Source organism: Staurois parvus, unplaced genomic scaffold, assembly GCF_062004578.1.
Source record: "Staurois parvus isolate SC_StPar_1 unplaced genomic scaffold, SC_StPar_1.0 ptg001546l, whole genome shotgun sequence".
In the NCBI taxonomy this organism is placed as follows: Eukaryota; Metazoa; Chordata; class Amphibia; order Anura; family Ranidae; genus Staurois; species Staurois parvus.
The window spans coordinates 167,638-181,758 of record NW_028319342.1 but is presented as its reverse complement, the minus strand read 5'-3'; the positions used below and the strand labels follow the sequence as shown (position 1 = coordinate 181,758).

At 44.9% G+C, this 14,121-nt stretch overlaps 1 protein-coding gene across 1 annotated transcript in view; it reads left to right on the top strand.

The window, feature by feature from the left end:
• Positions 1 to 2,310: 2,310 nt before the first annotated feature.
• Positions 2,311 to 14,121, top strand: part of LOC149435311 (caM kinase-like vesicle-associated protein) — a gene marked incomplete at its 5' end in the record, with an annotated part of 37,667 nt that continues 25,856 nt past the window's right edge. The window contains 2 exons of the mRNA XM_089662803.1: positions 2,311 to 2,442; positions 7,009 to 7,083. Of these exons, the coding sequence (XP_089518929.1) occupies positions 2,311 to 2,442; positions 7,009 to 7,083 (207 nt within the window). The remainder of the gene's footprint in view (positions 2,443 to 7,008; positions 7,084 to 14,121) is intronic.

Here is a 14,121-nt window from a genome sequence, read left to right as displayed (position 1 = left end):
TCTTCCATTCCTGCTTGTTCTTGGGGCATTTTCCCTTCAGTTTTGTCTTCAGCAAGTGAAATGCTCAACCGGATTCAGGTCAGGTGATGGACTTGGCCATTGCAGAACATTCCACTTCTTTCCCTTAAAAAACTCTTTGGTTGCTTTTGCAGTCTGCTTTGGGTCATTGTCCTTCTGCACTGTGAAGCGTCCAATGAGTTGTGAAGCATTTGGCTGAATATGAGCCGATAATATTCCCGAAACACTTCAGAATTCATCCGGCTGCTTCTGTCAGCAGTCACATCATCAATAAATACAAGAGAAGCAGTTCCATTGGCAGCCATACATGCCCACGCCATGACACTACCACCACCATGCTTCACTGATGAGGTGGGATGCTTAGGATCATGAGCAGTTCCTTCTCCATACTCTTCTCTTCCCATCACTCTGGTACAAGTTGATGTCGGTCTCATCTGTCCATAGGATGTTGTTCCAGAACTGTGAAGGCTTTTTTACATGTCGTTTGGCAAACTCTAATCTGGCCTTCCTGTTTTTGAGGCTCACCAATGGTTTCCATCTTGTGGTGAACCCTCTGTATTCACTCTGGTGAAGTCTTCTCTTGATTGGTGACTTTGACACACATACACCTACCTCCTGGAGAGTGTTCTTGATCTGGCCAACTGTTGTGAAGGGTGTTTTCTTCAGGGAAAGAATTCTTCGCTCATCCACCACAGTTGTTTTCCGTGGTCTTCCGGGTCTTTTGGTGTTGCTGAGCTCACCGGTGCATTCCTTCTTTTTAAGAATGTTCCCAACAGTTGTTTTGGCCACGCCTAATGTTTTTGCTATCTCTCTGATGGGTTTGTTTTGTTTTTTCAGCCTAATGATGGCTTCACTGATAGTGACAGCTCTTTGGATCTCATCTTGAGAGTTGACAGCAACAGATTCCAAATGCAAATAGCACACTTGAATTGAACTCTGGACCTTTTATCTGTTCATTGTAATTGGGATAGTAAGGGAATAACACACTCCTGGCCATGGAACAGCTGAGAAGCCAATTGTCCCATTACTTTTGGCCCCTTAACAAGTGGGAGGCACATATGCAAACTGTTGTAGTTCCTACACCGTTCACCTGATTTGGATGTAAGTACCCTCAAATTAAAGCTGACAGTCTGCAGTTAAAGCACATCTTGTTCGTTTCATTTCAAATCCATTGTGGTGGTGTATAGAGCCAAAAATGTTAGAATTGTGTCGATGTCCCAATATTTATGGACCTGACTGTGTGTATGTATATATATATATAAAAATGTTGTTTTATTATTTTAATATAATATATACAATAATTTAATCATAAATATTTTATATTTATATTATTATTATTATTATTATTATTAAACCTCAAATTATTATCATTCAACTGCTTAGCAATTCTTAGATGTGACGGCTGCATTTGTTTTCTTTTTTAGACTCTTTCTGCTGTTTTTCACCAGGTGATCCAGCCAGTAAGTCTGTTGTTTTTCAACAAGCTGTCTTGCAGTTACAGGGACGGGACAAACCATGTAATACTGGCAGGGGTGCTGACAATGATCAGCTTTTATTTATTTATGTAAAGCCTTTATCCCAAAAATAAAAACAAAAAAAAAACTGCTGTAACTGCTTATACAGTGTGATTTTGGCTTCACTTTGTTAGTGTATCTAAATCTGCTAGTCCATCTAACACTCCCCTTCACCCAGATTAACTATGATGCTGTCCAAAAGTTTCCCCTGTGCTCCTTGATCCAGAGTGGGGGCGCTCTAATACAGGAGGTGTGCTACTGGCCGGATCACCAGGTGAAAACAGAATAAAGGCCTAAAAAAAAAAAAGAAAACAAATGCAGCCGCCACATCTAATGATTGGTAAACTGAAATATATTACAATTTTGGTTTCGGCTTTGATACTCTATTTTTTCTTAACCATTCATTTATTGCAGGATTGTGTCATTTGTAGAGTTCCTCCGTTCTTTTCTCTTCTAGGATTTCCTAGTCTTGTCTGACTCTGCAATGAGAAAAAAAATAAAAATAAATAAATCTTACAATGTATGACTAAACGCACCGTGCAGTGTGCACACTCCTACTGACAGGGCCCTGCCGGGCTACACTAGAGAAATAGGGGGAGGACTATGGTCACATGGTCTATGGACACCTGAAAAACCATAGGAGGGAACTTGCTGCGGGTTATTAAAGAGAAAAAAAAGCTGAGTCAGCAGAAAATTTGGCCGAAAAGTTACCATAAGGAGTGATTGTAGCGATGATCCTGTAGATGGAATAAAACGTCACAAATGTTTTACCCCACAGAGAGGAATTCTGCGAAGTCTTCAGAGCCAAAGACAAATCATCAGGAAAACTTTATACCTGCAAACGCTTCCTGAAGAGAGATGGGCGCAAAGTCCGCAAGGCGGCCAAAAATGAGATCAACATCCTCAAAATGTGAGCTGCAAGGATTGGTCCCCTATATACCTGTATATAGTCCACTGTGGGGATTATCCCCTATATACCTGTATATATCCCACTGGGAGGATTATCCCCTATATACCTGTATATATCCCACTGTGGGGATTAACCCCTATATACCTGTATATATCCCACTGTGGGGATTATCCCCTATATACCTGTATATATCCCACTGTGAGGATTATCCCCTATATACCTGTATATATCCCACTGTGGGGATTATCCCCTATATACCTGTATATATCCCACTGTGGGGATTATCCCCTATATACCTGTATATAGTCCACTGTGGGGATTATCCCCTATATACCTGTATATATCCCACTGTGAGGATTATCCCCTATATACCTGTATATAGTCCACTGTGGGGATTATCCCCTATATACCTGTATATATCCCACTGTGAGGATTATCCCCTATATACCTGTATATATCCCACTGTGAGGATTATCCCCTATACACCTGTATATATCCCACTGGGAGGATTATCCCCTATATACCTGTATATATCCCACTGTGGGGATTATCCCCTATATACCTGTATATATCCCACTGTGGGGATTATCCCCTATATACCTGTATATAGTCCACTGTGGGGATTATCCCCTATATACCTGTATATATCCCACTGTGAGGATTATCCCCTATATACCTGTATATATCCCACTGGGAGGATTATCCCCTATATACCTGTATATATCCCACTGTGGGGATTATCCCCTATACACCTGTATATATCCCACTGTGGGGATTATCCCCTATACACCTGTATATATCCCACTGTGGGGATTATCCCCTATACACCTGTATATATCCCACTGTGGGGATTATCCCCTATACACCTGTATATATCCCACTGTGGGGATTATCCCCTATATACCTGTATATAGTCCACTGTGAGGATTATCCCCTATACACCTGTATATATCCCACTGTGAGGATTATCCCCTATATACCTGTATATATCCCACTGTGAGGATTATCCCCTATACACCTGTATATATCCCACTGTGAGGATTATCCCCTATATACCTGTATATATCCCACTGTGAGGATTATCCCCTATATACCTGTATATATCCCACTGTGGGGATTATCCCCTATACACCTGTATATATCCCACTGTGGGGATTATCCCCTATATACCTGTATATAGTCCACTGTGGGGATTATCCCCTATACACCTGTATATATCCCACTGTGAGGATTATCCCCTATATACCTGTATATATCCCACTGTGAGGATTATCCCCTATATACCTGTATATAGTCCACTGTGGGGATTATCCCCTATATACCTGTATATATCCCACTGTGGGGATTATCCCCTATATACCTGTATATATCCCACTGTGGGGATTATCCCCTATATACCTGTATATATCCCACTGTGGGGATTATCCCCTATACACCTGTATATAGTCCACTGTGGGGATTATCCCCTATACACCTGTATATATCCCACTGTGGGGATTATCCCCTATATATCTGTATATAGTCCACTGTGGGGATTATCCCCTATACACCTGTATATATCCCACTGTGGGGATTATCCCCTATACACCTGTATATATGCCACTGTGGGGATTATCCCCTATATACCTGTATATAGTCCACTGTGGGGATTATCCCCTATACACCTGTATATATCCCACTGGGAGGATTATCCCCTATATACCTGTATATATCCCACTGTGGGGATTATCCCCTATATACCTGTATATAGTCCACTGTGGGGATTATCCCCTATATACCTGTATATAGTCCACTGTGGGGATTATCCCCTATATACCTGTATATAGTCCACTGTGGGGATTATCCCCTATATACCTGTATATATCCCACTGGGGGGATTATCCCCTATATACCTGTATATATCCCACTGTGGGGATTATCCCCTATATACCTGTATATATCCCACTGTGGGGATTATCCCCTATATACCTGTATATATCCCACTGTGGGGATTATCCCCTATATACCTGTATATATCCCACTGTGGGGATTATCCCCTATACACCTGTATATATCCCACTGTGGGGATTATCCCCTATACACCTGTATATATCCCACTGTGGGGATTATCCCCTATACACCTGTATATATCCCACTGTGGGGATTATCCCCTATACACCTGTATATATCCCACTGTGGGGATTATCCCCTATACACCTGTATATATCCCACTGTGGGGATTATCCCCTATACACCTGTATATATCCCACTGTGGGGATTATCCCCTATACACCTGTATATATCCCACTGTGGGGATTATCCCCTATACACCTGTATATAGTCCACTGTGGGGATTATCCCCTATACACCTGTATATAGTCCACTGTGGGGATTATCCCCTATACACCTGTATATAGTCCACTGTGGGGATTATCCCCTATACACCTGTATATATCCCACTGTGAGGATTATCCCCTATATACCTGTATATATCCCACTGTGGGGATTATCCCCTATACACCTGTATATATCCCACTGTGGGGATTATCCCCTATACACCTGTATATATCCCACTGTGGGGATTATCCCCTATACACCTGTATATATCCCACTGTGGGGATTATCCCCTATATACCTGTATATATCCCACTGTGGGGATTATCCCCTATATACCTGTATATATCCCACTGTGGGGATTATCCCCTATATACCTGTATATATCCCACTGTGGGGATTATCCCCTATATACCTGTATATATCCCACTGGGAGGATTATCCCCTATATACCTGTATATATCCCACTGTGGGGATTATCCCCTATATACCTGTATATAGTCCACTGTGAGGATTATCCCCTATATACCTGTATATATCCCACTGTGGGGATTATCCCCTATACACCTGTATATATCCCACTGTGGGGATTATCCCCTATATACCTGTATATAGTCCACTGTGAGGATTATCCCCTATACACCTGTATATATCCCACTGTGGGGATTATCCCCTATACACCTGTATATATCCCACTGTGGGGATTATCCCCTATATACCTGTATATATCCCACTGTGGGGATTATCCCCTATATACCTGTATATATCCCACTGTGGGGATTATCCCCTATATACCTGTATATAGTCCACTGTGAGGATTATCCCCTATATACCTGTATATATCCCACTGTGGGGATTATCCCCTATATACCTGTATATATCCCACTGTGGGGATTATCCCCTATACACCTGTATATATCCCACTGTGAGGATTATCCCCTATACACCTGTATATAGTCCACTGTGGGGATTATCCCCTATATACCTGTATATATCCCACTGTGGGGATTATCCCCTATATACCTGTATATATCCCACTGTGGGGATTATCCCCTATATACCTGTATATATCCCCTATATACCTGTATATATCCCACTGTGGGGATTATCCCCTATATACCTGTATATATCCCACTGTGGGGATTATCCCCTATATACCTGTATATATCCCACTGGGAGGATTATCCCCTATATACCTGTATATATCCCACTGGGAGGATTATCCCCTATACACCTGTATATATCCCACTGTGGGGATTATCCCCTATACACCTGTATATATCCCACTGTGGGGATTATCCCCTATATACCTGTATATATTCCACTGTGGGGATTATCCCCTATACACCTGTATATATCCCACTGGGAGGATTATCCCCTATATACCTGTATATAGTCCACTGTGGGGATTATCCCCTATATACCTGTATATATCCCACTGTGGGGATTATCCCCTATATACCTGTATATATCCCACTGTGGGGATTATCCCCTATACACCTGTATATAGTCCACTGTGGGGATTATCCCCTATATACCTGTATATATCCCACTGTGGGGATTATCCCCTATATACCTGTATATATCCCACTGTGAGGATTATCCCCTATACACCTGTATATAGTCCACTGTGGGGATTATCCCCTATATACCTGTATATATCCCACTGTGGGGATTATCCCCTATACACCTGTATATAGTCCACTGTGGGGATTATCCCCTATACACCTGTATATAGTCCACTGTGGGGATTATCCCCTATACACCTGTATATAGTCCACTGTGGGGATTATCCCCTATACACCTGTATATAGTCCACTGTGGGGATTATCCCCTATATACCTGTATATAGTCCACTGTGGGGATTATCCCCTATATACCTGTATATATCCCACTGTGGGGATTATCCCCTATATACCTGTATATATCCCACTGGGAGGATTATCCCCTATATACCTGTATATATCACACTGTGGGGATTATCCCCTATATACCTGTATATATCCCACTGTGGGGATTATCCCCTATACACCTGTATATATCCCACTGTGGGGATTATCCCCTATATACCTGTATATATCCCACTGTGGGGATTATCCCCTATACACCTGTATATATCCCACTGTGGGGATTATTCCCTATATACCTGTATGTATTCTGTTGTGGTAATGTATCTCCTATATATCTGTCCTTGATTCAGTAATTTCTGTCCACTGCTCCCCGCTCAGTGTCGCCCCCTTTCATTCCTTGCAGGGTAAAGCACCCCAACATTCTGCAGCTGGTCGATGTGTTTGAGACCAAGAAGGAATATTTCATCTTCCTGGAGCTGTGAGTATTCTCTGCCTGACCCATCGATGTGTTTCCTGAACATCACACAACACAAATGCAGCAGATCTTCACTCCACCGAAATGTTTGATATCGAAGCACCTTTGTTGTTCACACTCCTGACACAGAGGGCGCCACCACCCTGCAGAGCCTTCTGTGTCTTCTCCCGGCCAGGGACTATGAAGCATCCTCATCCCACTAGTGGGACCAATCCCTAGAGACACCATAACTACAATCCTGTTCTAGAAGCACCCACTACTCTGTATGGTCCCATGAGGTGACTTGACCGCAATTCAATCCCAAGAGTCACCCTGCCCACAGTCCAGTCCCTAGAGGTACCCTGACCAGTCCCTATAGGTGTCCTGCCCACTGTCTGGTATCTAGAAGAGCTTTGACCACTGTCCAGTCCCTAGAGGCTCCCTGACCACTAACAAGTCCTCAGAGGTGCTCTAACTACCTTCCTGTTCTAGAGGCGCCCACTATCTTTGGTCCTTAGAGCTGCCCTGACCACTGTCCAGTCCCAATAGACACGCTGCCTACTGTCCATTCCCTAGAGGTGCCCTGACCACCGTTCAATCCCCAGAGGAGCCCTGATCCCCTGTCCAGTGCCTAGAGACACCCTGTCCACTGTCCAGTCTCTAGAGACTTCCTGACCACCATCCAGTCCCTAGATGCACTGATCAACTGAATAACGTCCAGTAGTCCCTAGAAGCACCCTGACAAGTGTCCAGTCCTTAGAGGCACCCTAACCAACATCCAGTTACTAGAGGTACGCTGACCACCATCCAGTCCCAGAGGGGCCCTGATCACTATACAATCCCTAGAGGCTCCTTGACCACCGTCCAGTGCTTGGAGGCTCCTTGACCACCGTCCAGTGCCTAGAGGCTCCTTGACCACTGTCCAGCGCCTAGAGGCTCCTTGACCACCGTCCAGTGCCTGGAGGCTCCTTGACCACTGTCCAGTGCCTAGAGGCTCCTTGACCACCGTCCAGTGCCTAGAGGCTCCTTGACCACCGTCCAGTGCTTGGAGGCTCCTTGACCACCGTCCAGTGCTTGGAGGCTCCTTGACCACCGTCCAGTGCCTAGAGGCTCCTTGACCACCGTCCAGTGCCTAGAGGCTCCTTGACCACCGTCCAGTGCCTAGAGGCTCCTTGACCACCGTCCAGTGCCTAGAGGCTCCTTGACCACCGTCCAGTGCCTAGAGGCTCCTTGACCACCGTCCAGTGCCTAGAGGCTCCTTGACCACCGTCCAGTGCCTAGAGGCTCCTTGACCACCGTCCAGTGCCTAGAGGCTCCTTGACCACCGTCCAGTGCCTAGAGGCTCCTTGACCACCGTCCAGTGCCTAGAGGCTCCTTGACCACCGTCCAGTGCCTAGAGGCTCCTTGACCACCGTCCAGTGCCTAGAGGCTCCTTGACCACCGTCCAGTGCCTAGAGGCTCCTTGACAACCATTTGTTTTGTAGAGGCGCGTAGTACTCCAGTCCCTGGAGACCCTTGTCAACCCCCCCCCTCTTAATTGCATGCATAAAGCGTTGGATACACAACAGTGGCTGTGGTAACGGACCCCAACTCTTCAGAAATCCAGAACTATTCATCACCTCACACAGAGCTCTCCATACAGTAGAAAGTGAGTTATGACCGCAGTATGGCCGGGTGGAAGGGGTACCTCTTTCCCCCCTCAGTCAATGCTTTGTGGGGCACAGCCCCAGTCCCCTCTGTATTGCCCCTTTATGATCTGATGAAGCTGCTGAGACGTCCACATTCCCCACCACTATGGCGGCCGTGACTTTCTCTACAATAGAAGAACTGTGTTGTCATCTAAGAGTTGCAGCAGAAGTCCCCAGACTCCGATGTTCTCTTTTCTGCCTTGAACAAAGCTGCAATAAACTTTGATGAAGCAGAAATGTGTGATGTGAAGCTCCTGCCCCCCCATCAGGCCATGTTTTATGGATTTCCCCCCTGGAGCAGAGGGGGATGTATAGGAGAACTGTGGAATTGATGATTGCACCTGTATAATAGATGACCAGAGCCGGGGATGTGATGAGCCGCCACGATATGGAATATTTCTCTGTATATAGAAATGATTTCCTGTGTGGAGTACTCGAGCTTTAGGGTCCATTTACACATACATGTTATTGTAACACGTGGAATGCATGTTGCATGCGTCGCTGCATGGCAGTGCCATTCATTTTGAATGGCACCCCAACACACTTGCATGGGGGAGTGACATCACTCATTCATACACATCATCTTGATTGTGGAGTCACCACACCCCCTCACCATCGACTTTCTCAGGGGGTCCAATGGAGATCGCAGCACAGGATGACAGGAAACGCAGCACTGTGCTCTGTTACGTCATGCGCGGCAGGTTGGCGTAATACCCCCATCATGGCGTGTTATCGGGGAACGCAGAGCAGGTCTGGACTGAGCGCTGGCGGCCTGCCTTTGGTGGCCTTCTAGCTAAGCTCCGCCTCCAGAATCCAGGAGGAAATCCAGTATAAATCGCTCCGTGGATTATGAAGGTGATCCCCCAATTCTCACTATACCAGAATCCCCCAAAACTTTGCATCCTAAACCGACGAAACCAGCCGGGACTTCAGGGGTCCCTCAGCCTGTGTTCAGACACAACGCCCTTTAATAGGATGTAAAATCATAATGCACCTCAGTCTACATTCAGAAAAAATGGATTCTGATTAAGGGGTGGTGCCCACAAACACCCCCTTCACGTCAGGGGTCCCCCCCATCACATCATACAGAGGTCCCCCTTCATGTCAGAGGTCCCCCCATCACATCATACAGAGGTCCCCCCATCACATCATACGGAGGTCCCCCCATCACGTCATACAGAGGTCCCCCCCATCACATACAGAGGTCCCCCCATCATATCATACAGAGGTCCCCCCATCATATCAGAGTCCCCCTTCATGTGAGAGACCCCCCCATCACATCATGCAGAGGTCCCCCTAGCACATCAGAGGTTCTTCACGTCAGAGATCCTCCCCATCACATCATACAGCGGTCCCCCCATCACATCAGAGTCCCCCTTCATGTCAGAGATCCCCCCCATCACATCATGCAGAGGTCCCCCCATCACGTCGGAGGTCCTCCCCTTCATGTCAGGGGTCCCCCATCACATCAGACAGTGGTCCCCCCCATCACAGAGGTCCCCCCCCATCACGTCGGAAGTCCCCCCCATCACGTCATACAGAGGTCCCCCCATCACATCAGCGGTCCCCCTTCATGTTAGAGGTCCCCCCCAGCACATCAGAGTCCCCATCATGTGTGAGGTCCTCCCATATTGTCAGAGTTCCACCATCACATCGTAGGGCCCCCCATCACTCCTCTGTCCCCATCACGTCAGGGTCCCCCCATCACGTCAAAGTCCCCTTCTATGTCAGAGTTCTACCATCACATCAGTGGTCCTCCCCATCACACCAGTGATCCCCCCCATCATGTCAGAGTCTCCTCATCACTTCAGAAGTCCCCCTTCATGTCTGAGTTCCACCATCACATCAGAAGGCCAACATTCATGTCAGAGTCTTGCCATCACATCAGATGTCAAACCATCACATCAGAGGTCCCCCTTCATGTCAGAGTTCCACCATTGCATCAGAGGTTCCCCATTCATATCAGAATCAACCCCATCACATTAGAGATCCCCCCCTCATGTCAGAGTATTACCATCACATCAGAGTCCCCCCCCCCCCCCCCCCCCCATCACAGATTCCTCCTATCACATCAGAGAGTACCCATACATGTCAGAGTCCCACCAGAACATCAGAGGCTGCCTTTCAAGTCAGAGTCCCTCCATCACGTCAGAAGTCCAATTTTTTATATCAGAGTCCTCCCATCATATCAAAGCCCCCCATCACAGAACTCTCTCATTACATAAGAGCACCCCTTATACATCCACCGCTTTCACATCAGAGCCCTTACTCCTGCAGCATGGCAGAGGGCCGGAGGCGGAGAAGGTCTGGGTGGGGGGTGGGGGGGGGTCATAACTTAAATCTTCTTCTGAATATTGTACTATTTATCATTAATATTATTGTACAATATTGTAAAAACAAATGTCATAAAGCATGAAATGTTAGTATTCCCAAATATATTTGTTACATTGTTTTCACTCTCCTTCTCCCACCCACAATGTTGGAAACAATGTAACAAATCTGTGAATCATAACATTTTATAGGTTTTATGTCATTGTACTTGGTATTGGTGTTCTTGACCTCTACGTTTCAGTTCGTTTAGTTGGTTTAAGACGCTATTACAGAGGAAAAGGGAGAGGGAGACACATATATACACAATGGTCTCCACCCTTGAAAGTGGGCTTTACTGGTGCCACACCCCTTAATGAAAAGACACTGAAAAATGGGATCCCAACAAAAAAGAAGCTAATGGGGCTTTAACTGGCACCATCCCGACCAAACTCCATACACAAGTTATAAAAATCTATATCTTTACTCCACAACATTAAAAGCGCAATTGAGATAAAGAATTTGAGCATAAATAATGCTCAGTGTATAAATCATGTATCCATTACATACTGTGACTGTACAAATCATCAGGATTAGTTTACAAAATATTCCAAAGCATTCCCATATACAATGCAGTGGGTATGGATACAGCTTTTATGTAATGTCTTGAGATTTTTTTTCTCCCATGCGTTTCGCAGGACTGTTGTCCTGCGAAACACGTAAACTAAGCCTGATGATTTGTATAGTCACAATATGTAATGGCTACATGTTTTTATACACTGAGCATTATTTATGCTCAAATTCTAAAGACACTAAAAAATGGGAACAAAAAAGAAGCTAATGGGGCTTTAACGGGCACCATACCGACAAAACTCCATACATAAGTTGTAAAAATAACGATCTTTATTCCACAACATTAAAAGCACGATTGAGATCACGAATTTGAGCATAAATAATGCTCAGTGTATAAATCATGTATCCATTACATATTGTGACTATACAAATCATCAGGATTAGTTTACGCGTTTCGCAGGACTGCTCATGGGAGAAAAAAAATCTCAAGACATTACATACAAGCTGTATATATACCCACTGCATTGTATATGGGAATCCTTTGGAATATTTTGTAAACTAATCCTGATGATTTGTATAGTCACAATATGTAATGGATACATGATTTATACACTGAGCATTATTTATGCTCAAATTCTAAAGACACTAAAAAATGGGAACAAAAAAGAAGGTAATGGGGTTTTCACGGGCACCATACCGACAAAACTCCATACATAAGTTGTAAAAATAACGATCTTTATTCCACAGCATTAAAAGCACAATTGAGATCACAAATTTGAGCATAAATAATGCTCAGTGTATAAATCGTGTATCCATTACATATTGTGACTATACAAATCAGGCCTAGTTTACGCGTTTTGCAGGATTGCTCACGGGAGAAAAAAATCTCAAGACATTACATACAAACTGTATCCATACCCACTGCATTGTATATGGGAATCCTTTGGAATATTTTGTAAACTAATCCTGATGATTTGTATAGTCACAATATGTAATGGATACACGATTTATACACTGAGCATTATTTATGCTCAAATTCATGATCTCAATTGTGTTTTTAATGTTGTGGAATAAAGATAAAGATCTATATTTTTACAACTTGTGTATGGAGTTTTGTTGGTATGGTGCCCGTTAAAGCCCCATTAGCTTCTTTTTTGTTCCCATTTTTGAGTGTCTTTAGCATCGCTGTGTTTCGGTAATGACGTGATGTTGGATATACTCAACCCAAACTATAAAAGAACGCCGATGACCTGCAAAGTGTAGACCGATCAAAAGACTTTTGAAATGATTTCAAATGATCTGTGATTGGCCATTGTGGATTTGAGGTTTAATTAATCATGCCAATAGCCGATCGAAAATGTTGCAAGGATTCTGATTGGTCGCTTTGGGCACCAGCTTCTTTCCTCATTTTCTCCAGTTTGCGTGAATCGGACCCCTTGTGCGTTACGTCACATGAAAAACATGCAAATATGGACGCAGGTTCTTGTCGCGTTCTTTCCAGTGAACCCGGTGCGTTCTGGTCTTATTCCTGCGTTTCACTGCAGCACTTATAAAATTCCAATCATGTCCTGGGCAGTCAGAGCTCATGCAGAAGGAGCTGTGAGTGGAATCAGAAGTCCTGCAGCAGCTGATATATTCTTGTGGACAGGAAATTGTCATTCTTGTCTACAATATCTGGTATCTAGCAGCACTGAGCAGTTCCTGGCGCTGCACTCCATAGGCGCATTGCAGTCTCAGAACATTCGCTGCCTCTGGGAGTGTGAGAGTTACACAGCTCTGGGGCGACACACAGTGGTAGAACTAAGAAGTGCACAGCAGACCTGATAGAGTAACAGCATGTCACAAGTGTCCATGAAACACCACAAGCCACAATCCTCAACTGGTGGCAAGGTGTCTCTTTTTTTTGCTTGCGGAATATATAAAGAAAAGTACAGTATCTTAGTGGTCATCAATGGGGTCCTGGACCAAATTCCCACCAGGACTTCCATTTTCTTGAAGTTTTTCCTATGACTTCCTTGCTGAGCATACCTCTGCTGTGACTTCTCTTCTGCAATGACCAGATTTGCCTTCCCTTCGGGTGGTGCCCCACTGGGATCCTTGCAGATTTGCCTTCCCTTCGGGTGGTGCCCCACTGGGATCCTTTCAGTAGGGGTGTGCCATCTACTGGCACACCCCTACTGAAGACGTACAAGTGTACAAAATGCGTCTTGGAGGAGCCTGCAAGCCTTGATGTCACGCCGTCGGATCACGGGGGTCCGGCGGCCACCATTTTTATACCAGCTGAGCTTCCCCCTGGTGACTATCCCATTACATTAAAGAGGCTGCACCTGTGTCCTTAAAGTGGGCTAGGGATCATATGAAGTCATTTATTATCATAGTTGTTTGGCTCCTTTTTTAAATCATAAAACCAGAAATCGCCCAAATGGCCCAGATCAAGGTCCCCCCCCCAGAATATTTGGCCTTGTCACAGACGCACAAGGTGACACACACAGGT